The 24224-nt window shown below is 45.6% G+C and overlaps 1 protein-coding gene across 5 annotated transcripts in view; it reads right to left on the bottom strand.

The window, feature by feature from the left end:
* Window positions 1-24224, bottom strand: part of Tbcd (tubulin folding cofactor D) — a 156773-nt gene that overhangs the window by 18010 nt on the left and 114539 nt on the right. For 4 of the 5 annotated variants that reach the window (XM_063268238.1, XM_006247861.5, XM_006247864.5 and 1 more), the window contains exons 18-28: window positions 24009-24089; window positions 22520-22593; window positions 21638-21755; window positions 19044-19104; window positions 17948-17970; window positions 13503-13534; window positions 7021-7083; window positions 6197-6273; window positions 4812-4893; window positions 2642-2760; window positions 402-496 (exon numbers count right to left, since the gene is read on the bottom strand). In XM_063268238.1, coding sequence (XP_063124308.1) covers window positions 402-496; window positions 2642-2760; window positions 4812-4893; window positions 6197-6273; window positions 7021-7083; window positions 13503-13534; window positions 17948-17970; window positions 19044-19104; window positions 21638-21755; window positions 22520-22593; window positions 24009-24089 — 825 coding nt within the window. The remainder of the gene's footprint in view (window positions 1-401; window positions 497-2641; window positions 2761-4811; window positions 4894-6196; window positions 6274-7020; window positions 7084-13502; window positions 13535-17947; window positions 17971-19043; window positions 19105-21637; window positions 21756-22519; window positions 22594-24008; window positions 24090-24224) is intronic. The other variant, XM_063268237.1, reaches the window with a different exon arrangement.

Here is a 24224-nt window from a genome sequence, read left to right as displayed (position 1 = left end):
AGTTAATGCTGCTGTGAGAAGTCAGGGGAATAATTGGGCTTACAAAACCATGGGGAGCTAGAAGAGGCACACATGGCCCTACACACTGCATCGACACACAGCAGTCACAAAGACACAAGATTCAGGTATTGCTGAACACCTGAACTCAAGTCTTCACCCACTCACCCTCCTTCCGTTCCTTTCCTCTCCCCTCCCCCACCCACCCCCATCCCCAGCAGTATTGTGATAGAACCCATAGCCTTGTACAAGCTGAACAAGAACTCTGCCACTGTGCTGCTCCAAGGTCCACATGATGGTTTGTTTTGTTTCTGTCTGGTTTCATATAAGGCCTCAATGTTGCCAGGGCTAGCAACAACGCATGTGGTGCCTGTTGATGCCCACCTGCCTGCCTAGAGGCTCACCTCGAGATTGCTTTCAAACCGTCTCTCCTGGCCTCAGCAAAGCTCACATCCATGGGAGAAGTAGTACAGGTGACTCTTCTCAGACCTGAGAGAACCTAAGGGCAAGAGGGTCCCCAAAAGAATGTCAATTACAAAGTAAACACATTTTTAAGACGGTTGCAGTCAGTAGCCCAGTCTGGCCTTGAACCTGAGAATCAATCCTGTCTCACCACCCTGAGTGCTATGAGTGTGTGTCACCAAGCGTGGCTGCTGTCAACTTCTTCTTGAGCCAGAAATGTAGCTCTAGAGACTCAGGCCACAGTAGCCATGGGTGGAGACTGCTAGGCAGCTCACAGGAGCCACTTCCCACACAAGACGACATGCCCTGATTCAGCTACTGGAAGGACTTGATAAAAAGAGATCATCCCACACCTTCCTCTTGGCTTCACCCAAAACCCAGTGACTGCCATGGATCGGGCCTCATTCGATATTTGCGTCAGTTGTTCTCAGCTTGTAGAGGGGCAGCTGGTATTCCAGAGCCTAACAACAAATGAGCAAAAATACTTGTATACCCACCCCACCTTGGGTGGGTGGTGTGTGTGCGTGTGTCTGTGTGTGTGTGGTATGTGAGTGTGTGTGTGAACAATCAAATATGCTACAGCCTGTACGTGGAGGTTGTTAGAGGACAACTTTGTGGAATTGGTTCTCTCTACCTTGACATAAGTTCTAGGGGTCAAACTTGGATCACTATGCTTGCCCAGCAAGTGATTTACTCACTGAGCTACCGTGTAAGCCCAGTGCTACTGCTTCTACTTATGCATGTATGGATGCATGCATGCACATGAATATTCTACTTGCATGGATGACTTCATGACAGAAGAGGGCATCAGAGAGAAGATGGCATCAGATCCCATTACAGAAGGGTATCAGCCACCATGTGGTTACTGGGAACTGAGCTCAGACTTCTGGTAGGACAGCCAGTGCTCTTAACCACTGAGCCATCTCTCCAGCTCCTGCTATTACTTCTTGGAGTGACAGCTCAGTTCTAAAATCTGTTTCATTTTTAGCCACATTTCAAGTGCAGTTGTTATGACAGATACACTGGGCTTTGTGCAGGGGTAAAGAGGCCTGCATGTGCCTAGGCTCGATCGGCACTCCATCGAACGCTGTCTGGTCCCACAGGAGAAAGGACTCCAGTTTATATAGACGCTAATGTGAAATGTTTGTCTTACTGCATCCCAGCGTACGGCAAGGGGGACAGACGGCAAGAGGATCTTGGGGTGAGTTGGCAGGACCAAGTCTGGTGTTTCAACTCGGGGAAAGTGTGTGAGCATAATGGACTAGGAAAGCAGGGAAAGGAACGTCTCCAGAGCCAGACTGGAAGGAAGCATGTCCTGCTTGCACAGGACAGGTGACACGGGATGCTGAGGACAGACAACAGGGAGAGAGCAGGCCACGCCAGAGCAGACGAGACAGTGTGAGGAAAGGATACTGAGGGAGGCAGAGGGTGTCCCACGTGTCAATCCGAGTGATAGCCTAGATGTAAGAAATGAACGAGCCTCACAACTCAAGGCTTTCAATGGTGGATCCAGAAGAGAAAATACATCTTGGTCTTTCTATATCAAAAGGGCTGGATGAGGGGCCTGGTAAGGCTGAGAGGTCCACTCGGCGCCTAACAGGGCAGAGCATGGACCATCTTGTTCTTTCCATCTTACCATTGTCATGATGAGGTAACAGTGTCCCAAAAGGTAGCAAAACAATGATACATGAGATTTTCGGCGGCACAGGCAGAGGCCCATGGGGCACCAAGCTGAGACATGGGGCTGGCAGCCTTTACCCATACCCAGCCTACCTCCCACCATGACTACAAACATGGTGGGATGCAAGATACCTGAGATACATGGAACTTCAGAAGGAATGTTAACTGCACGGCTCCATTATTAGGGAAATAAACTGACATGGCTGTAAGAAGAGAAGGTACATTGGGGGCACTAGCTACTGTACAGAGGCTACTGATTTCTCATCCAGGCAACAACAGTTTCTTCAGACAGTGCAGACCGCAGTGTCTGCAAACTTGAGCACAGCTCTGTAAGTGTGTCTTGCAAGAGCAGGTTTGCCCACATACTGGAGTCCAGGTCCAACAGTCACTGCCTTGCAAGGCCACACGTGCAACCTCCGGGAATCCCTTCCCAACCAGAGGTGTGCAGGCTAGTTGCCAGCCCTTCACATCTGTGCCCCTGTGGTGCTATTAGCACCCTCACCTGCTGCAGATGGCCCCTGAGAAGGAAACACGGGAGGGCACCCAAGGCTGAGGAAAAGCCACAACGGGTCATCTCCTCTGGGCTTCGGAGTTCAGCAAGGTACTGTGGAATCAGCTCCTCTGGAAAGAAAGAGGTGTTCAGAAGTGGCCGCTGCCTCATGACTCCTTAGAAATATCAGTTAGATGCACCAGGTAAGCCAGGACAATGCTCTGATTACCTTCAAAGTAATACATAAGATACAAAAAGAATTGTATACAGTGGTTTAAGGTTTCTTTAAGGTTTTTTCCCTTTGTGTTTGTGTTTGTTTGGGAAAGTCTATTAAACCAAGCTGATCTTGAATTACCAATACTCTCGGCTTCCCATGGATTAAAAGCTATGATAGCTCAGCTGGGATTACAGACATGCACTACCAAACCTGGCTTTCATAGGGAATTTCAACTACACGGCTTCATTATTAGGGGAATAAATTTGAGACAGTTATAAGAATAGAAGACACGGGGCTGGGGATTTAGCTCAGTGGTAGAGCGCTTACCTAGGAAGCGCAAGGCCCTGGGTTCGGTCCCCAGCTCCGAAAAAAAAAGAACCAAAAAAAAAAAAAAAAAAAAGAATAGAAGACACATTCAGAACTCTCACCTTTACCTAATAAGAACATAAAGTTTACGATAAATGCAACGTCCTAATAACAAGAGTCCACTAATAAAAGAGTAACTATAGTTCCACGCTGACAGTAAAGCTTTGGGACACTGTGACTGAGTATCCCAAGTTCTGGGGCAAGAAGAGAGAGTGCAAGGGTGAGGCTGATCAAGCACACAGGGCTATTCGTGTACTAGTGACAGGATCAAAGATCTCAAGGGAGAAATAGAAACGGACAAGCCTAGGGCATCAGAGCAGGGTGAGGGGGAGAATGTTAAAACTGACTAGCTAGTTCTATTCTTTTACAACGTAGCTCAGCAAGATGGGAAAGAGGTGGGTACCATCCCTGAGTCCTGCCAGTCAGACTTTGACCATCAGTGGCTGCTAGGACCCAGTCACTGAAACCCCAGAAATATATCTATCCTCAGATGTGGGGGTAGAAAAGTATAACACTCTCAATTCAGATGTACCAGGGTAAATTCACTTCAGTAGCCATGTGGGGGAGAGGGGAGGAAGCCTCTTTTTAGTTTACTTATGCTTCAACGCACCAGGGGTTATTTGGGGACACGATTTATTGTCAGCAGATAGAGCACAGTACTTTGCTTGAAAAGTAAAATGTAAAATTATTGCTCTACTTTTAAAATACAGATCACATATAATCAAATATTTACTATCAATGCATTGTAGTTAATAAATACTGTAAAAATTATTAGATTCAATTCTACTATTTGCTCACAACCATCTTTAACTCAGTTTCCAGGGAAGATGACACCCTCTTCTGGCCCCTGTAGGCATCAGTCACACAAGTGATACACAGACAAAACACACATACGTGTAAAATAAAAAAGGCTTCAAAACAAAACAAAACAAAACAAAAACAGAAATGTCTGCCAGGGAACGGGAAGATGGCTCAGTCAGGAAAGCTGTGTAAGCTTGAGGACCTGGGTTTAAATCCCCAACGCATAAAAAAGCCAATCATGGTAGCATATGCCTATAATCCCAGCTCTGGGAAGGCAGACAAGAGGATTCCTAGGGCTCACTGGCCAGCATAACTGGTGACCCCCAGGTTCAGAAGATCAAATTCCTGTATATTTTTTTTATATTTTTGCAAAGTCATAGAAAGTAAATGTTAATTACTAGACGAGAGACTTTTATACAGAGTCTGTAGGAAGTCATGACCCAGTGAAGCTACCTGTTCAGAGATTAAGGCGTTTCCTTAGGCAGCTACCCTTCTAGACAGATCTAAGGACATGTCCTGAAGTGGCTCGTGTGTGTGTGTGTGTGTGTGTGTGTGTGTGTGTGTGTGTGTGTGTGTGTGTGTGTGTGTGTGTCAAGGCTACTGTGTAGCTGAGACCTCCCCTCTCCTTCCCGTAGCCCAGTCGCCTAGCATGAGCTGGGTGGATCCTAAGAGATTAACTCCAGAAAGGTGATCAGACAGTGTTGCTTCTCCAGCCAACTCAGCCCAAGCCTCCTGGGCTTCACCAGTTCCTGTCAATACCACAGGTCCCTGCTTTAGCCCAGCACACAGCCTACTCACCTGTGATGGTAGAGCCTGCCTCCCCAGGCTCCTTCTTGTAGTATTCATTGCAGACGGCAGCCAGGGCAGAGACAGCCACCTCCTAAGACAGAAGAGGGCATGAGTAAAGGTGGTTCTGTCTGAGAAGTCCTCAGCCACAGACGACTGGGTCACTGCAATAGGGATTTAAAAAATCAAACTGTGTCACTGCCATACTCTGGCCTGTCTTATCAGCACCTGTCAGATGTATCAATCATTTTAGATTCTCTTCACCAGTAAACCTAAAGTGAGAACTCTTCTTTCATGCAGTACAATTTCTATGTGTTCTCAAATGGCACAGTTAATGTAAAACAAAGCACTTCTCCCTTCCCAGCAGAAGGAATGTGGGGATGGAGTGTTCTTTATGTGAACAAGGGCTCAAAACAGCAACCGGTGGAACCTGGTTTACAGAATACAAGGCTTTATGGGCATCTCAAACAGGAGGCTGTGCAGAACAGAGAGAGTTTGGAACCGATCTCAGTCCCAGGAACTTTTATGGAAACGAGATGATGCAGTGTCAGACAACTATGCAGCGTGGGATTCTTGGATCCCAACCTCCACCGTCTGCAGTAGATGAGTCCAACTCAAGCCTTCCATTCACTCTCTCCCCCGAACTAAGGAGAAAGGAACTGAGGAGATCAGCACGGGGAGGCCCCTCAATACACCATACAGATGCTACATGCACTAATCGAGCATCAAAGAATATCATAATCATGGCTGGTGGGACTTGGTTACGCATAGTGTTTTAAAAGAAAATTCTGAGACATCAGCCATGAGGCCTACAAATTTAACCAGGAAAACTACCAGTATTCCAGATTTCCACAGAATAGTATCATTGCCTAAGAAACAAACAGAAGGAAACACAGGTTGGCAAGGCTCATGTAAGCATAAATGTGCTTCCACTCCTCACCTGGGACATCACTGCCTTTCCAAAACAACAATCACAGCTTACCACCTAAAAAATGTGTCACATGTCACAGCTTTGCTTCTGCAAGGCCACCTGGCCGGAGGCATGGACATGCACGCTAGCATCTCGCTGCTCGAGCACAGTGTCTTTTGTGTCTCCTCATCTTCATGGGAACACTTCCCAAACCTCATGTACGGCTCACCAGCACTCGGGCATGACCTAAGCAAACCATGACTATCGAAACAGAGGAAAATGCTTTGGTAGAGACAGAAAGTATAATAAGAAAGAGTAAGGCTTGTGGTTACCAGTGGTCACTCTAGCCTATGTGTGCAAATCATGCAGGCCCAGTATAGCATTGAGGATTGTCAGGTTAGTGCATGAGGGGCCACTGAGATAGGCACTGTAGTGGACAGCATTAGTGTCACTCTCTTGCAGGGGAAAGACATCTTGCTTAGCATACCTTGATCTGTTCTCTGGAATGGCTTGAAACAAGGTGAAGGCTCCTGAGAGTGTCATTTATCAGCCACTGCCATCCCTCTGCCAAAAGAGCAAAGAAACAGCCCACCTCAGAATACTCCGCTGGCACTGAGAACAAACATCCTCTGCTTACTCTTACAGCAGATGGCTTCTCTCGGGAGAACATTCTTCAGACTCCACAAAAACACAAGGGCCCCAGTTCCATGAAGAAGCCCACCTCAGGCTGCTAAATGTCAGCTCCCCAATACCCTGTGGCCACCACCACTGTGGAGAAAATGCAATTCCCTGTAAACCAAAGACTAAACATCATGTTTGGGAACTTTTTGTTTTGTTTACAGCTGTAAGCTTCAAGCAATCTTTTCCTATCTCTCTCCCTCGTTCTCTCCTGTTCCCTAACAATTTAAACGCAACTTTGAGATATACTTACTCTCTCCAGCTAAGTAAAATGAGTAACTTTAGACTGGGGTAGGGCAGGCCTAGGGAGGACTGCCCTCTGTAGGGCAATAGGACTGTTGAGGTAATAAATAAGTACCTGGTCATCTAGACTTTCATCTATCTGGGAGAGGAATGCCCAGGATTGGGTACAGTGGTGACAGGCAGAGCCACAGCCAATGATGGAGCCCAGAAGGACTCCCTGCCCTTTCTGGAAGAGGATGACAGGAGTTTGCAGCAATTTCAAGACAATAGCAAAGCTGAGATCTTTTAAACTATAATCAATCATCCACCCACCCAGCAGGTCATCTCTTACTCTGAGCCCGAATAACAGTGTAAGGAAATGTTGTCTATGCTGTTGAGGAAAGCACCTACCAATAACGGTGTCACCTTTAAAGGGCATTCTGGAAAGTGACAATTTCTCTATTAAGATGCACACTATGGAAAAAGAAAAAGAAAAAAAACAACACATTATTTTCCCAAAAAGACTCTTGTAGCTGACCTCACTACATCTTAAGCAGTATCTAACTTTCCCTTCCACCTTTCATGCTGGCCAGGCCATAAGCAAGTCCAGGCTATCTCCCCAGATGGATACTCCAGACCTATCTTGAACACAGAAGCTTGGGGAGCCCTCTTAAAGAACCCGTGTGAATACAGAGATCCACGTAAGGTAAAGAACACTTTAAGTCAGGTACAGCTCAGTGGAGGAATACCTTAGCCTCTCTTGGGCCCTGGGATAAGCTAGATTGTCACTTGATTATATTTAGTCTGTTATGAGTTTCTAAAGAAGCTTTCCAGAGGAGAAAAGAACCACCTTGAATATGGGCAGCACCGTTACCTGGTTTTCCCTCCATGACCAACATTAACATCACCCCATTTCTACACTTCCCAATCGCATATGCTATGTAACCAGCTCCTCAAAATCCTACAGCTACAAACTACAGCTGTTCTCTCTGCCTCAGTTTCCCTGCCAAGATGGGTCTGTGTACTGGGAAATGCTAGTACTAAGGTCTAGCTCCCTAATTGGTTCTTGACTTGTCAATAAAAAAGGCCAGGAGCCAATTGCTGGGCAGAAGGTACAGGTGGGACTCCCAGGTCTCAGGAGAAAAAGAAATGCAGGGAAAGAGAGAAGGGATTTTTTTCTACCATGCTTGCAATCATGTAAGATCTCGAGGCAGCCAGGGCCTGCGGCTCTGCTACAGGCGGGTTGCCAGGGATGTTTGGCAGGGGTTGGACACCCGGAGCATAAGGCGGGTAAGAAAGAGAAGCCAGACCAGTGCTGACTGTACCCAGCTAAGCCAGGTGGAACAAAGGGGGCCAGGAGTGGGCTGGCAGAGCAGCCATGGTGCCGGGAAAAGCATGTTTCTAAAAAGACACGCAACAAGACTGTTCCACTAAACCACAAGCCAAAATAAGCCTTTTTCTCTGATATTTTTCTGCTTTTTCTGATATTTTGTAATAGCAATGAAAGCAGTTCAATGATCCAGGCCCTGAGGTCAGTCTTGTCTCACAAAACAACCACCACAACAAAACAAACAAAACTACCCAATTAGGAAGCAATGGCTGTCCTGGACCCAAATATACATTCCCCAAGGAACAAAGTCTCAAATGGCTGCAGAGTCGTCAAAAGGCCTGGATGAACACCTAGAGACACACAGTAGGACAGGTGGGCACCTGGGGCTTATGGACAGAGGGCAAGTATGCAGGTTCCACGAGTGTTAAGGGGGGTCGGCATCTTGAAGCCACCGGTATAAGGTAGTGAGCATTTGGTGTAGGATAGGCGAGCACACAGGATTCAGAATACAGGGCAGGTAAGCACCAGAGATCCGCAGGTGTAGGGCAGGTGAGTACCTGGAATCCACAAGTATAGGGCAGGAAGACATCTTGGGGTGTAACAGATGTAAGGCACAAGGTCATTACAGAAGCACAATGCAGTACAGTCCTAAGAATCAGACTGGTAAAGCCCACTGCCCTCAAAGATAGGTCTGGGTGGGCTTTTGGCCTAAAGTTCTGGTGAGTGCTAGTTATCTACTAGTGCTATTGCTTTGATTTGTGACATAAGAAAATAATGACTGTACCCATGCCAACACAACAGTTGGCATGTGAGTTACCTCACATAGAGAAGACAGAGCGTCAAATGCAATAACATCTGAGCACCACTATCAGCAGAGCAGGAGGTGTCCACATAAGGAGCCTGGTGGGAAACTAGCCGAAGGGGCCATCCTCAGACTGGTCAGTTTCTGACGGATATAGCCTGCCTGGTCCATCGCCCGTCCTGACCACCCAACTTGAGATGCTCACACCTGCCTCTCCTTTGTGCTGGCCTTTCCCACTTGTTTTACACACAGACAGACAGACAGACAGACACACCCACACACACAGACACACAGACACACAGAAACACACACACACACACACACTCACGACATCATATGACAAGGAAGAGAATTTTAGGTGTCAGTTTCTTTTGTTTACAAACCTAGAATCTCATGACAGTCAACAGGACCAGGGACAAACTCCCTGAAGTACAGTGCTAAATGATGATGCCTCTATTGTAATAACAGGACCAAGGACAGACACAAGTCACACAGGTGACCACACCCAGTCCCCTTATACCCCTCGGCCCCTCCCCCACACTCCCCCAGAATGACCTCTCTTCAAACCTGCTTCCCAGAGTGATGGCTCAGCCTCCTCACCTCATCCCTGACCCCTGTCTGTCAATGCCTGCTTACCCACCCCCCTCCTCCTCCTCCTGCTACAACAGCCCAGCTAGTCTATTCACATGTGCTACACTAAAATGAAAACACATTTAGTGGTTTTTCTTCTGAATAATTTGTAATTCTTCAAACACTATATAAAAATGGAAAGCAAATATGTGCCCTAATGTTCTGCTGATGGCCAATTGCTGTGGAACATTTGACAGGCACACCTCACAGTTAGACACATGAGAATATGATGATTCTAATGCTCATCCTGTTCATAAGTCCACTACACCAGGACTTAAAATATCTCTTCTTCCATATACTCAGTCCCAAAGCAAGTCTCAACAGACACAAGAAAACTGAAATGACTTCCTGTATGTAATCAGGCCACCATGGATTAAAGCTGATCTCCAGCAACACCAGAAACAAGAGAAAGCCTATGAACTCAGAAAAACTGAACAACTCTTTACTCAACGACCACTGGGTCAATGAAGGAAGGAAGGAAGGAAGGAAGGAAGGAAGGAAGGAAGGAAGGAAGGAAGGAAGAAAGAAAGTCAATGAAAATGAATATACAACATACCCAAACTTATGAAACACAAGGAAAGAATGCTTCGTAAAGAAATAAGTGAGAGCTCATATTAGCAACTTGACAGCACACCTGAAAATTCTAGAGAAAAAGGAAGCAAACCTAAGGGGAAAGACAGCAGGAAATTGTCAAACCCAGGGCTGAAATCAATAACCTAGAAATAAAAAAAAAAACAATACAAAGAATCAATGAAGCCAAGAATTGATTCTTTAAGAAGAATCAACAAGATAGACAGATCCTTAGCCAAACTAACTAAAAGGCAAAGAGAGAGAATATCAAAATTAACAAAATCAAAAATGGAAAGGGAGACAGAACAGATACTGAGGAAATTCAAAGAATCATTAGATCTTACTTAAAAAGTCTATACTCCACGAAATTGGAAAATCTAAATAAAATGGACAATTGTTTTGATAGAAATCACTTACTAAAAGTTAAATCAAGGTCAGATAAACAATTTAACAATTTAAATAGACCTATACCCTAAGGGAATATAAGCAGTCATAAAAAAAAAAAAAAAAAAAAAAAAAAGCCCAGGGCCAGATGGTTTTAGTGCAGAATTCTACCAGACTTTCAAAACAGAGCTAATAACAATAGTCCTCAAATTATTCCACAAAATAGAAACAGAAGGAATATGACCAAATTCATTTTATAAGGCCATAGTCACTCTGATACTGAAACCACACAAAGACTCAACAAAGAAAGAGATTTTCAGACCAATTTCCTTTATGAATTTCTGTGCAAAAATACTTAATAAAATACTTGCAAACAGAATACAAGATCATATGGAAACTGCCATCCACCATGAGCAAGCAGGCTTCAGCCCAGAGATGCAGGGATGGTTCAATGAATGAAAATCCACTGATGTAATCCACCAGACAAACAAATGAAAAGAAAAAAAACCTCACATAACCATCTCATTAGATGCTGAAAAAGCCTTTGACAAAATCCAACACCTCTTCATGATAAAAAGTCTTGGAGAGATCAGGGATACAAGGCACATACTTAAACATAATAAAGGCAATATACAGAAAGTCAATAGCCAACATCAAATTAAATGGAAAGAAGCTTAAAGCAATTCCACTACAATCAAGGACAAGACAAGGTCCACTCTCCCCACATCCATTCAATACAGTACTTGAAGTTTTAGCTAAATCAGTAAGACAACTAACAGAGATCAAGGGGATACAAATTGGAAAGGGGGAACTCAAAGTATAGCTATTTGCAGATAATGATTGAATACATAAGTGACTTCAAAAATTCTACCAGAGAACTCGTTCAACTAATAAACACCCTCAGCAAGGTGGCTGGACACTTCATGATAGCCACAGACAGAACATTGGTGTAACTCTAACCAAACAAGTGACAGACCTGTTTGACAAGACATTCAAGTTTTTGATAAAAGAAACCGAAGGAGATATTGGATGATGGAGAGCTTCTATGCTCATGGATCGGTAGAATTAACATAGTAAAAGTGACCATCTTACCAAAAAGCAATCTACAGATTCATTGCAATTCCCATAAAAATTCTAACATAATTCTTTACAGCCCTTGAAAGGGCAATTTTCATCTTCATATGGGAAAACAAAAAAGTCTAGGTTAGCTCAAATAATCCTGTATAAGAACTATGGACACTTGATTTTTCACAAAGAAGCCAAAACTAGACAATGGGAAAAAAAAGCCTGACCAAGGAATGCTGATGGTCTAACTGGGTGTCTCCATGTGGAAGAATGCAAATAGATCCTTAGCCATCACCCTGCACAAAGTTCATGTCCAAGTAGATCAAAGTCCCCATCATAAAACTGGATACACTAAGTCTGAGAAAGGAGAATGTGGAATAAGTAGCCTTGAACTCACTGGTATGGGAGACATCTTCCTGAACAGAACACCAACAGTTCAGGCCCTAAAATCAACAATTAATAACTGGGACCTGATGAAACTGAAAAGCTTCTAAAAGGCAAAGGACACTGTCAAAAGGACAAAATGGCGGCCTACAGAATGGGAAGAGCTCTTCACCAAACCTCCATCCAAAAGAGGTGCAATATCCAAAATATAAAAGAACTCAAGAAATTAGACATCAACAATCCAAACAACCCAATTCTAAAAACAGAATTCTTGATAGAAGAATCTGTAATGGTTGAGAAGCACTTGAAATGTTTAACACCCTTAGTCATTAGGGAAATGCAAGTCAAAATGACTCCTTCCGTCCATCTGACACCCATCAGAATGGGTGAGATCGAGAACTCCAGTGACAGCACATGCTGGTGATGATGTGGGGCAAGGGAACACCCCTCCATTGTTGGTGGGATTGCAAGCTGGTACAACCACTCTGGAAATCAATCTGGCGGTTCCTCAGAAAATTGGACATAGTACTACCTGAGGACCCAGCTATACCACTCCTGGGCATATGCCCTAAAGATGGTCCACCATCCCACCAGGACACTTGCTCAACTATGGTCACAGCAGCTTTATTGGTAATAGCCAGAAACTGGAAACAACCCAGATGTCCCTCAATCGAGAATGGATAAAGAAAATGTGGTACATTTACACAGTGGAATATTACTCAGTTATTAAAAACAATGACATTATGAAATTTACAGGCAAATGGATGGAACTAGAAAAGATCATTCTGAGTGAGAAACTGAGGCCCAGAAAGACAAGCATATTGGGTTCTCACTTATAAGTGGATATTAGTCATAAACTACAGTATAACCACGCTACAATCCACAGACCCAGAGAAGCTAAATAACAATGAGGGCGCAAGGGGGAAATTCCTGAATCTCACTCAGAAGGGAAAATAGAACAGACTTTGGGAGTGGGGGGAAGGAACTGGGAGGCAGAGAGTGTGGGGAGGAGAACAGGAGGGATCAAGTGTGGGGGGACAGAGGGAGAGAGAACTAGAATTGGTGCTGGTGGTGGCGAATCTCTGGGATTTCCCTAGAAACCTAGGATGACGGAAACTCCCAGGAATCTGTGAGGTGACTCTAGAAAAGACTCCTCGCAGTGGGGGATATGGAACCTGAAACTGTCGTCTCCTGTTACCAAGCACGACTTCTAATAGAGGGATGGGAACACAAACCCAGACGCAAAGCCTTCGTCTGAAAATCTGTCCTGCCTACAAGATGTGCAGGGGTAAAGAGGGAGCAGAAAGTGACGGAGTGGACAACCAACGACTGGCCATCCTGAGACCTAGATAAGCCAGCAAGAACTTGAGCTTTCTATCACATTCAACGAACTAGGAATATTCACCTGATTATGCTGTGAATCCCTGTGGACACTAACACACGATCTGAGAAACCATTCCCCGCTCTGCAGTATTTACTATAAAGAAGGAATCTGACCTGTGGCATGGGAGACAAATCAGAGCCCCACAGCTGGGAAGTCTAGACACACTAGACCAGGTGCAGGAAGCACGTCTGCATACTCCTGGGACAAGAGCAAGCCAGGGGCAGTAGCAAGATCTCCAACAGAAGGGAACAGCTACCACCTGTTACTGGGAGGTCTGGCCTGACCTCAGGATACTCTTCCCCCATACTGAAGTGAAGGACAGCAGCTTCTGGCCCCAGACCTACCTGCTTGTCTCATAAGCTCTCCTCCCAGACCCCTGAAAACCAAAGAAAAAAGACAGTTAAAGTCTTTTACGCATAAAACACGAAAAACCCCACTAAACAACAGATGCAACTTCAGGCACCAAAAACTATGACAGTTTTAATTACCTAGGTGATTTAGTGCCTGAAAATATGAGCTACATTTCTGGAAAAACCCAAAATTGCCGTGACAAGATCATCCTCTGGCAGACTGTGTCCTTTGAGCTTCCAGAGGACACTTGGTCATCGCCAATATATCACACAGAACCAATCCCAAATGTTGCTCAGTCCACAACAATGCCAATGACCGCCCATGGCCTGAAGCCGTAGTACACGCACGTTCACCATCACCCTGCCGGCCAGAAGCTACCCAACCTAATGCAGCGGTGGGAGCTGGGAAATGCCCAGAAGACAGAACAGCACTGGTGTGGGGAGGCTTTGTTTTCTAGGCCAAACGGCAACAAGATCTGCCTTAAACAACTAGGAAGTCAGGAAAGCTGTGATGCACAGCAGACTCTGGAAGAAAGTGTGCCATAGAGGCTTCTAGCCCATCAGGGCATGGCCACAAACATTTCCATGGGCAGATGTGGGGGAAGCCAAGCGGAATCCTGATGCCCTGTCAAGACAGGCTTGAAAGAGAGGGATGGTTAGTAGGTGAAGACATAAAGGCCAGAGCCTACAGCACAGGTGCAGTGAAAATCTTGACGTTTTGGTTTGTTTAAAACCACAGAAATATTATAAGAAAGTGTTTCAGTTTCAATCCCAGGCTGCTTTGAACTGACCCCAGCAGCTGACTGTGATTTGCCTCCTGCTCCAGCAGAAGCATGGTTTTGCCAGCTGCAGATTGTTTTTGCAATTGTGTAATATTTACAATTGTGGGAATTTTTCAGATAGTATATAAAGGCTAGAGCCCCAGTAGGTGGGGTCAGTGGTTACAGTGTGCTAGGGTCAGTCTCCCTCTCTCCCTCTCCCTCTCTCTCTCTTCCTCCTCCCTCCTCTATCCTTCTTTCTCTCCGATCTAGTGACAGAGGGTAAAACCAGGGGGATAAAGGATGGGGAAAAAAAGAACCCACAATGTAGCAAAGACTAGCTACAAGCAAAGAAGAAAGAAATTGGATTCACAGATCTCCCCTTCTTTCTTTCTCTCCTATCTGGTGATAGGGGGGTGTGGTAGTTTGAATATGCTTGGCCCAGGGAATGGTACTATTAGGAGGTGTGGCCTTGTTGAATGAAGTATGTTACTGTGGGCATGGGCTTCCTAGCTGCCTGGAAGCCAGTCTTCTCCAGGAAGATGCTGAACTCTCAGCTCCTCCTGCACCACGCCTGCCTGGGTGCTACTATGCTTCTGCCTTGATGATACTGGACTGAACCTCTGAACCTATAAGCCAGCCCTTATGAGAGTTGCCTTGGTCATGGTGTCTGTTCACAGCAGTAAAAGCCTAACTAAGACGGGGTAAAACTGGGGGAATAGAAGGTAGGGAAAAGAAAAACCCACAAAGTAGCCAGGAGAAGCCACAGACGGGTATAAAGATCAGGTGAGGACCAGTAGTTGACGCTAAGCTGCTTGTGCTAGGAGGGACTCCTGCCTAGGAGGAAACACAAGAAGGAAGAAAACAGGACACCTCTCAGATCTACTTAGACTGGGAACAATCTCCAGCAGCCAGGAGGGAAAGGCCAGGCAGGATCCTCACAGTGACTGTGCATCAGAAGCAGGCCAACACTGCTTTGGATGACCCAAGGCTTTGATGCAGTCTTGTTCAAACAAACAATATAGCCAAATACATATGTAAGAGTGTGTGTGTGTGTGTGTGTGTGTGTGTGTGTGTGTGTGTGTGTGTGTGCGCGCGCGCGCACACACACATATACCAAAGCCAGAAATGTAAATTTCAGAAAACAAGAATTCAAAGGAGAACTACCAGGAAAAATGACCACAATTAAGAGTCAACAACACAGGAATACTCAAGCTGATGAGATCACATGTGAGGCCATTAACACAGGTATTATATCGCTCATACTGTCTAAAGGGATGGAAGGAAATGTACAGTAAGAGGAGAGAAAAGGGGGAGGAGGGCAGACATGAAGGCCAAGAAGACATTCTTAAGAACTTGAATATGTAAAAGGAAAATTATACCAAACACAATTAATGGAAGATTAGAAAGACTAGAAGAAAATGTTAACTTAGAGCAGCAGAAAGAGAGCTGAGGGAGGCACAGGCTACAGAGGCCAAGGGGTGGTGCCGATCTGAAAATGCAGTCACAGGGTGAGTCTTCCCTAAGCCTCTCACTGCCAAGAATCCTGCTGGAGTATCAGCCTGACCCAATGCTACTCAGAAATACACTCTGGGGGTTGGGGATTTGGCTCAGTGGTAGAGCGCTTGCCTAGGAAGCACAAGGCCCTGGGTTCGGTCCCCAGCTCCGAAAAAAAGAAAAAAAGAAAAAGAAATACACTCTGACCACCAAAAACATGGCTGTCAGTGGCAACCCCAGTCATCACCATCCACAAAGGGTGCCTGTGCTCCTACTTGGGGTCTGAGATGCCACTTCTCTGACATCTTGTAGCTTAAAAGCTCTCCAAATAAAATCGTATTGCTCTTCCAAATTCTGTACTATTTAAAAGTCTCTTCTGTAGCTTTAGGCAAATAGTGCAAGAATTAAATAGAAAGACTTTTTTTTAACGTCTGGAAGTTTTGCCTGCATGTATTCCTGTGTGCCATCTGCACGCTGGATACCCACGGAGGCCAGAAAAGAGCATTAAATCCCAAGAAATGGAGTTAACGATGGTTGTGAGTTGTCACGAGGGTGCTGGGAGTCAAACCCGGGTCCTCTGCAAAAGCAGGCAGCACTCTTAATTGCTGAGTCATCTTCCCAGTCCCCCCAACTTAAATTATTTTAATAAATTTTCTGCAAGTCATCTCATCCTACTGCTAAAAAAAAAAAAAAAGAAAGAAAAGAAAAGCAAGGACTCTTTACTCAAACCTATGTAGGTTTCAGGACCAGGTTGTGGCAAAAGCAAGAAGTAAAAATGTTTCAAAGTCCTCACGGAGAGAAGTGGTTAAGATGGTGAGACTTATGTGACAGCCCCGACAAGCCCAGAGGCCCCGACTGGGATGATATTAGCCCCGCAGAAGCTCCCAGGCACTGCACAACTCGCTGTATGTGCACCTTCGCTGCATACTCCCCAAGTCTGGAGAGGAGTCAACCCCGGGCGCAGGAAGTGAGGCTCCCACTTCCAGAGTACAGGACAGTAAGTGCTCAGCCCCACACCACAGAAAGAACAACACAGCAAGAAACGAAAGAGAGGGAGAGGAAACGGGGAAATCTTGTCTGACAGAACTCAGGGCCAGCAATATACAGAGCTCTCACTGCTCGACAAGACACATGGAGCATTCTCAAGAACTGAATGAGGGCGGGATGTGCCTTTAACCCAGCACTCAGGAGGCAGGCAGATCTAGGGGGCAGAAAAACAAAACCAGACGTAAAAATAATAATAAATTCTCAAGGCTGTAAAAATGGGCCAGCCGTTAGGAACACTGGCTACTTTTCCAGAGGATAGAGGTTCAATTCCCAGAGCCGTTAGGAATACTGGCTACTTTTCCAGAGGGTAGAGGTTCAATTCCCAGAGTCAGCTAACAACAAGCTAACAACCAAGTTCAGGAAACCGGACACCTTCTGGCTGCTTTGGGTACTGCATGCATGCTGTCTACAGAACACACAGTCAGGAAAAACACCACTGTACATAAAATTAAAATAAATATTTTAAAAGACCCAAGTGAGACATAGTAATACCCAATCTAAAAAAAAAAAAACAAGAGAGAAAATAATATATACAGTAAAATGGATGAATCTCAAAAACACTGGGAGAAAGAACCAGACGAAAGGCTTAACATATTATCCTACCTGCACAGAATCCAACAAAAGGAAGACTGCAGAGACAGAGCACTCAGGGGTTCTGGGCCCGAGAGCCAGCAGCCACCAAGAGCAGTAGGCAACACCCGCTCATTTGGTCAGGACACAACCGTCTTCGGCCACAGAACTGCCAAGGACGCACTGAAACATGGGGTGCCACGACCTGTGACTTTAGCTTCCAAAAGCCTAAAGGCACCAGAGAGTTGCAACCATCGTGCCTGAGTGGCAGCTGTGTGCCTTCGAAGTGAACACACAAGAGTGGGGACAGATGACGGTCAGCTATGGCTCCTTACAAGGACAACAAGGGACAGCCAAGTGCCTCAGTAGGTAAAGGATCCTTCCACCAAGTCTGACCACTAAATTCCTGGAACCCACAAGACAGAAGGGAAGAACCAGCTCCTCCAAGCTGTCCTCTGAGCTGCACTAGCACACGGCATGGCTGTCTCAGCTCTGCAGCTTACCTATTGAGATGGTGAGCACACGCATTTCCACTAAACACAGGATGTCTTAACTCTGCAGACTTACCGGTAGAGATGGCGATCACAAAGCTAAAATAAAGAACCAAAAGTCGGTGATTTGAGTTAGAGTCTTTGTAACGCTATGGTGATGACTGACAACACGAGAATGGTGGCAGGGAGACAGAGCTGAGCTTTCGGGTGCCAGAAAGGCAATCAGGGAGGTCAGGGGACGAAGGCCCCACCTCACTGTGCCTGGCCTTGGTTAGGTTCTTCAGGTGCAAAATCTCTAAAGAAAACTAAGGCACACGGACAGGAAGGACGAGGGCGGCCCCCTTCATGCTGGCCCACTGATAGCCTCTCAAGCACAAGCCTAACCCTGCCAGATGTCTCTAGTGCTTTGTGTCCTCAGACTCAGAAGTGATTCTGTGTGTTGTGAGTTCATCTGACGCTTGCTAGATATAATTTAGTTCACTAAAGCAGCAGCCCTGTCACCACCCATGTTCCTCAGAAACAGGAAATCCTAGCATGGAGGACACTGCATGGGGCTGCCCACCCTTAACACCCTCGCTTCAAACACCAGAAGAGAATGCCAGGCTCCACTTGGAAGCAAGAAATATAAAACCAACCAAATGGCCTCACCAAGGTCATTATGATCATTATTATAAAAGGAGGAAAATTGTATGGAATAGAAAAATGTTTATAAGAAACAATTTAATTCCTGAGAAAATAAGTTACTTTTTCTTTTATGTCATAGAAGGCTTTGAGAATCTCAAACTCCCAGAAAAACAGACTTTTCTTCCTATTACCCAAAATGTGCAAAATTCAGTATTAATTTCAGGACAGTGGAGATTAGAGCCACAGGAGCGAAGGCTTTCTTTGTGTTATGGTACGTAACACTGCAGAAGGACTGCCTGGTCCAAACAGAGGGGACCTGCCCATCCCTCAGCTGGGAACTCCTGTTAAGGCCCACAGTGAGACACCAATACTGCTCTAAGACCCACCCTGTGATGCCCATCCAACAAGATGGATTCTGGCCCTAGAGGACGAATCCTTCCAGTTACCAACTCCAGATAAACCCTCACAAGAGTAATGCTTGTGGAAAGAACCCATAGGGCTATCATCTCCTGTCCATGTGGAGGGGGGTTCGGAGGGATCACACAAACCTGCTGGTGGATCTGCTTCAGGCTTTGCACTGCCTTCTCATCCAGATAGTCTGTGACAAGCCTGCAGAAGGTGAGACATGATGCTGCGTTCATAGGGATTAAGCTGGAGCCCAGGTTCACAGTAAAGAAAGCACAAGCTCAGAAAGATCAGCTTCTTGTTGGTGCTCCTACAGCCCCTGAAGATGTGTCAAGCTGTGTTTGGGGCTGAGAGATGGCTTACTGGGTAGACACTGGCTGCCAGACAACCTGAGTTCAATCCCGGGGACCCACAAGGTAGAACTAATTCCCCCCAAGTTATCCTCTGACTTCCACATGTGCATCATGGCCCACATGCTTCTCTTTGTTTCTCCTGCTCTCAAATAAATACATACAATTTCAACATTTTTTGTATGTATGAGTGGTTTTGCCAGCACATACATGTATGTGCACCATACACATGACTGATGTCCATGGAGTCCAGAAGAAGGCACTAGAGTCCCTAGAACTGGAGTTACAAGTGTGTGAGCCACCATGAATGTGACTGGGAACTGAACCTGTGTCTTCTGCAACTGTTCTTTACCACTGAGCCATGTTTCCAGCCCATAAATATGATTTAAAATATAAAACACTAGCGAGCGCAAGGCCCTGGGTTCGGTCCCCAGCTCCGAAAAAAAGAAAAAAAGAAAAAAGACACTAAAATATAAAACAAATAACAAGACAGAGAGCAACCAGGGAAGGTAAGACACACAATGTCACTCTTTGGCCTACACACACACACACACACACACACACACACACACACACACACACACACACACACACATACACAGTCTGTGTTATTACAAAAGGTGGGCATCTGAGTGCTACACCTCTATGCTCTTACAGTCAGTTTGCTGAGGACACACCTTATTTATGATCAGGACAGAAGTCCCTTACTGAACACTGTTATGCTCCTTCTGACGCTGTCAAAGAGGTAAATCCCCTACAGGGTTACGTGGATTCCCGCGGGTGCTTTCTGTGGTCCTCAGAAAGGCTGCTGCTCACCAACCCAGCACTAAGTTTTCAGCACGGGGTGCCTTACCTGACTCACACTGCAGCTCACTGAACCCAGGCTATCAGATAAACCACAGTTTGCACTGAACATCTGCTTTCTTCCGAGATAATGTATATGCTAACGGAATCATGCAGTGTGAATTACCTATGGATCTGCAGTCTCCTGTGCTTTGGGCCAAACTACGCATAGCCATAACACTCTGGGGATCTGATACCCACTACCTGCTGGGCAGAGCTATGTGGTAACTACAACTCCCTGAGAGATCTACTCTGCTAAGGGAGAGGCAGAGAGCCACACAGAGCCCCAATGCCCTGGAGGTCCGAAATCTCCCGAGTGCTTCGCAGAACCACATGCTGCCTAATACCTCAAGAACACATATCACCCCAACAACTTGGGAATGGGTCTCAAATGTACCGTATCATCACAATGCATTGCTGAGGAATGCCATGGCCCGTGTGCCTTTTGCCACCACCAAGGAGAGCAAGGCCATCAACTACTAGGTACCCATTCCACCCACATAGACTGTGAGCTGTGCTCTGGGGCCAGGGGACAACCAAGTCTCCTTGGGACTGACTGACAGGTAGGAATGAAGTCCATGTGCCCATCTGCTGTCAATTTGACCTAGGGAGCCGCCTAACACAACCATAAAGGACAAATGTACAAGTTTCAAGCTCGAAGGGAAGGGAAGGCCATAGACTCTAAGGCACTAAGACTTCACTTTTGAGGACCTGGCTGCATAGTGACGTAAGGAAATCACACATCTCTTGGAATGCACCACTGTGCATGGTGTGGACCTTATACGTTACAGTTATATCACAGATGCAGCCAAGGGGAGAATGTTAAGGAAAACTTCCAAACTTACCCTTTCTTTCTTTTTCTTTGTCTTTTTTCCAGACAGGGTTTCTCTGTGTAGCCCCCACTGTCCTGGAACTCAGAGATCTGCCTGCCTCTGCCTCCCAAGTGCTGGGATTAAAGGTCTGAGCCACTACCACCTGGCTCAAACTTACCCTTTCAAGTAGTTTAAATTATTCAAGTGGCAAATGAGAGCTGAGGAGAAGACTCATCAAGAAAATACCTTACCACACGAGTCAAAGAACCCAAGTTCAGATCCCCAGGGAAAAGCCAGACACAGTAGTGCATTTGTATGTGTAATCCCAGGGAGATGGGCGGTATAGATCAGAGAATCATCTGAAGCTCACAGACACTGTCTCAAACAAGGTGGAACATGAAGAAGATGTCCAAGGTTTCCTCTGACCTCCGCACGTGCTCTCTGGCACGTGAGCACACACCTGCTCCCACATTCATGCACAGTGACAAATGACCTGCTCAGTGCCACCTTTGAACAGGGCCCATTGCTCTTGTCATGTGAGTGATAGCTTTGGGACGATGAGGAGAACCCAGACAGCCGAGGAAGCAGAGAAACCTCAAGATTGCCAACCACTGACCACCTCAACATAAAATGGAGTCTTAAGTACATAAACAGCCAACAATCAGGACAGGGAAGCTGTTCTCAAACCCAAAATCACTACTATTACCTAGCTTCACGAATGCCATCTCTTACCTGTTACTCTGTGCGGCCAGCTCGTACAGGGCATAGGTGACCTCTGCACAGGCAAGGATGGCACCATGTCTCGTGTGTAGATCTGGACTCTGTGTCATCAGCAGTAGTGCTGGGAATACTGCAACAGTCGGGTTGAGAGACACACACAGAACAACACATTACTTACAAGTATTTCCTCTGGAAGTCAATACCATCAGGGTCACCACCACTGTTTCTGATAGGCAGAGCCCCCTCATGAGCAAGCAAGCAATGTGATAGGACACGGCAGATACATCTAGGCATATACATCAGTACACATAAATACACATACCCAGCATATACATCAGTATATACATCTGGGCACCAATGACCAGTGAGAGAGAGGCAGATGAGAAAGAGGTCATGTCTGCAGACTTTCCTGTCTGCACCTCTCCCTGCTAGATGGTGGCAGCACTCCGCCTGAGAAAAGCAGGTAGAACAAAGGCCCCTCATCCATGAAAGGGGACAGGCACTTCTATTCATTACTCCTTCCCAGTCTCTGACACTTAGGGAGGAGAATACAAACAGCTCCCAATTCCAAGTGCAAACCAATCTAGAGGCCCCAACAACTCAGATCAGCCCTGGAATTCACCATCATTCTTAACCTATTCAGTACAACCCATAGATTCCTTGTTTTTTTTGAATAGCATCTGTGCCCAATGCCACCCAAAGCTTCCACTGGACAGACACACTGCGTTTGCATCATGTTCTACCCTGACTTGGCCCACAGCTTACTCTTCAGCGACAGATAGGACATCACCGTCATCCACTATGAGAACAGCACACTTCTGTTGTGTATGTGCATGGGGAGGGGCACACACGCACACATGCATGAGTGCTGCAGGCAGTAGTACTCACACCTACCGTGAGTGGCCATGTACTCGGGTACTAGTGAAGTCAGGTTGTGCAGTGCCTTTGCAGACAGTTCTCGGATGGCCCTAAGAAGTGACAGCAGCTGTTAGTAAGGACGGATTTGCACACTCACACTCACACCAGCATTGTTCTCAGCAGCCTTGCAATGGAAACACCCAAGGATCTATCAAGAGATGAACGAGTAGGTAAAATGTGATAGATGCAGACAATGGATTATTACTCAACTAAAAAGGAAAAGAATTCTGGCACTTGCAGTAACAAGAATGATAAATTATAATCAGCAGGTCAAAAATTGCCCAAGGTTTCTTTTGTCAAACTCTAATTTAAGGATACTTTTTATATTTTTAAGGGCTACATAATGAGACAGAGACCTAAGGCATTAACTATCTGTTCCTTTAAAGAAAAAGCTGAGCACTGGAGAGATGGTTCAATGGTTAAGAACACTACTTTTCCAGAGGTCCTGAGTTCAATTCCCAGCAACCACATGGTGGCTCACAACCATCTGTAATGGGATCTGATGCCCTCTTCTGGTGTGTCTGAAGACAGTGTTCGTGTGCTCATATCCATAAAGTAAATAAATAAATCTAGAAATACAAAGGAAGGAAGACAGAGAAAAGGCTGATGCTAGCCCACACACACATTTCAATATCATGTTACACTTGAAGAAATCTATGAAACAAAGAGAAACATTTCATAATAAAAAATGCATCAGGAGGATGTGCATGAGTGATATGGGGGTTTGGGCCAGAGGTTCTTCACCCCAGAGAGCCCCACGCTAGACAAGAATGGCGGCAGATGAAAAATACTTTTAAGGCTTTAGTTCTTTGGAAGCTGAAACACACTCCCTAGTGGACTACAAAGAAACCACTCTGACACTGGGATTTATGGAAGGGACCATGATGGTATTGCTAACTCCCCTGGCATCTTCTATGCCTTGGCTGGCCAGGCCTGCCTAGAGATAGTGGCAGAACACTGACAGTGCTTACATCTGAGTTACACACTTGCCTTTAAAGACACATTTAACTACCTATGAAATACCAAGATAGCCCCAAAACTTCCACTGTAACTATGAAAACTACCACTAAAGTCTGCTCAGCCATCAGGTTACAACATATAAGATACTTAGGGGGGCCAAAGAGAGCAGAATCAGAAGGGAGGCAGGCCCACTGATGAAGACGACCAGGCTACTCCAGCTGTCTGCACTACACTGTCCTCAGGCTGTAGTTTCCCTATTACATACAACACAGTATTCAGAAATAATTACATCTCAGACTTGCCCAACCAACAGCTCCAGAAATGAAACAAATAGACCTTTAATAGCCACACATAAACTGGAAGTTTCATTACTTCTCAGAAATAATTATTTTAAAATAGCTTATCTATAGAGAGAAAATACACTCATGAATTATAAAGCTCAACTAAACTCCTCCCATTGAGGGGTGAAAACGAATTTTCAGAGAGTCACGAAGACAAAACCTACCCATCCCAGTGGTTGATTTTCATGGAGACCAGGTGGTCGATCATTGGCTTGGTGTATTCCTGGAAGCCAGCAATAAACACGCTGAAAGACATAATATTAAGAGCCAGAGAGAGGGACAAACATGAGCAGGTACGATGACATGTACGTATAGAATCCCCTTGGACATTACTTTATGTATTACTTAAAGACTAAAAATAAGTAAGAACTTGGAGGAGC

This window comes from Rattus norvegicus, chromosome 10 (genome assembly GCF_036323735.1).
Source record: "Rattus norvegicus strain BN/NHsdMcwi chromosome 10, GRCr8, whole genome shotgun sequence".
In the NCBI taxonomy this organism is placed as follows: Eukaryota; Metazoa; Chordata; class Mammalia; order Rodentia; family Muridae; genus Rattus; species Rattus norvegicus.
The sequence above is the reverse complement of the archived record's forward strand: the minus strand, read 5'-3'. Positions and strand labels throughout refer to the sequence as shown.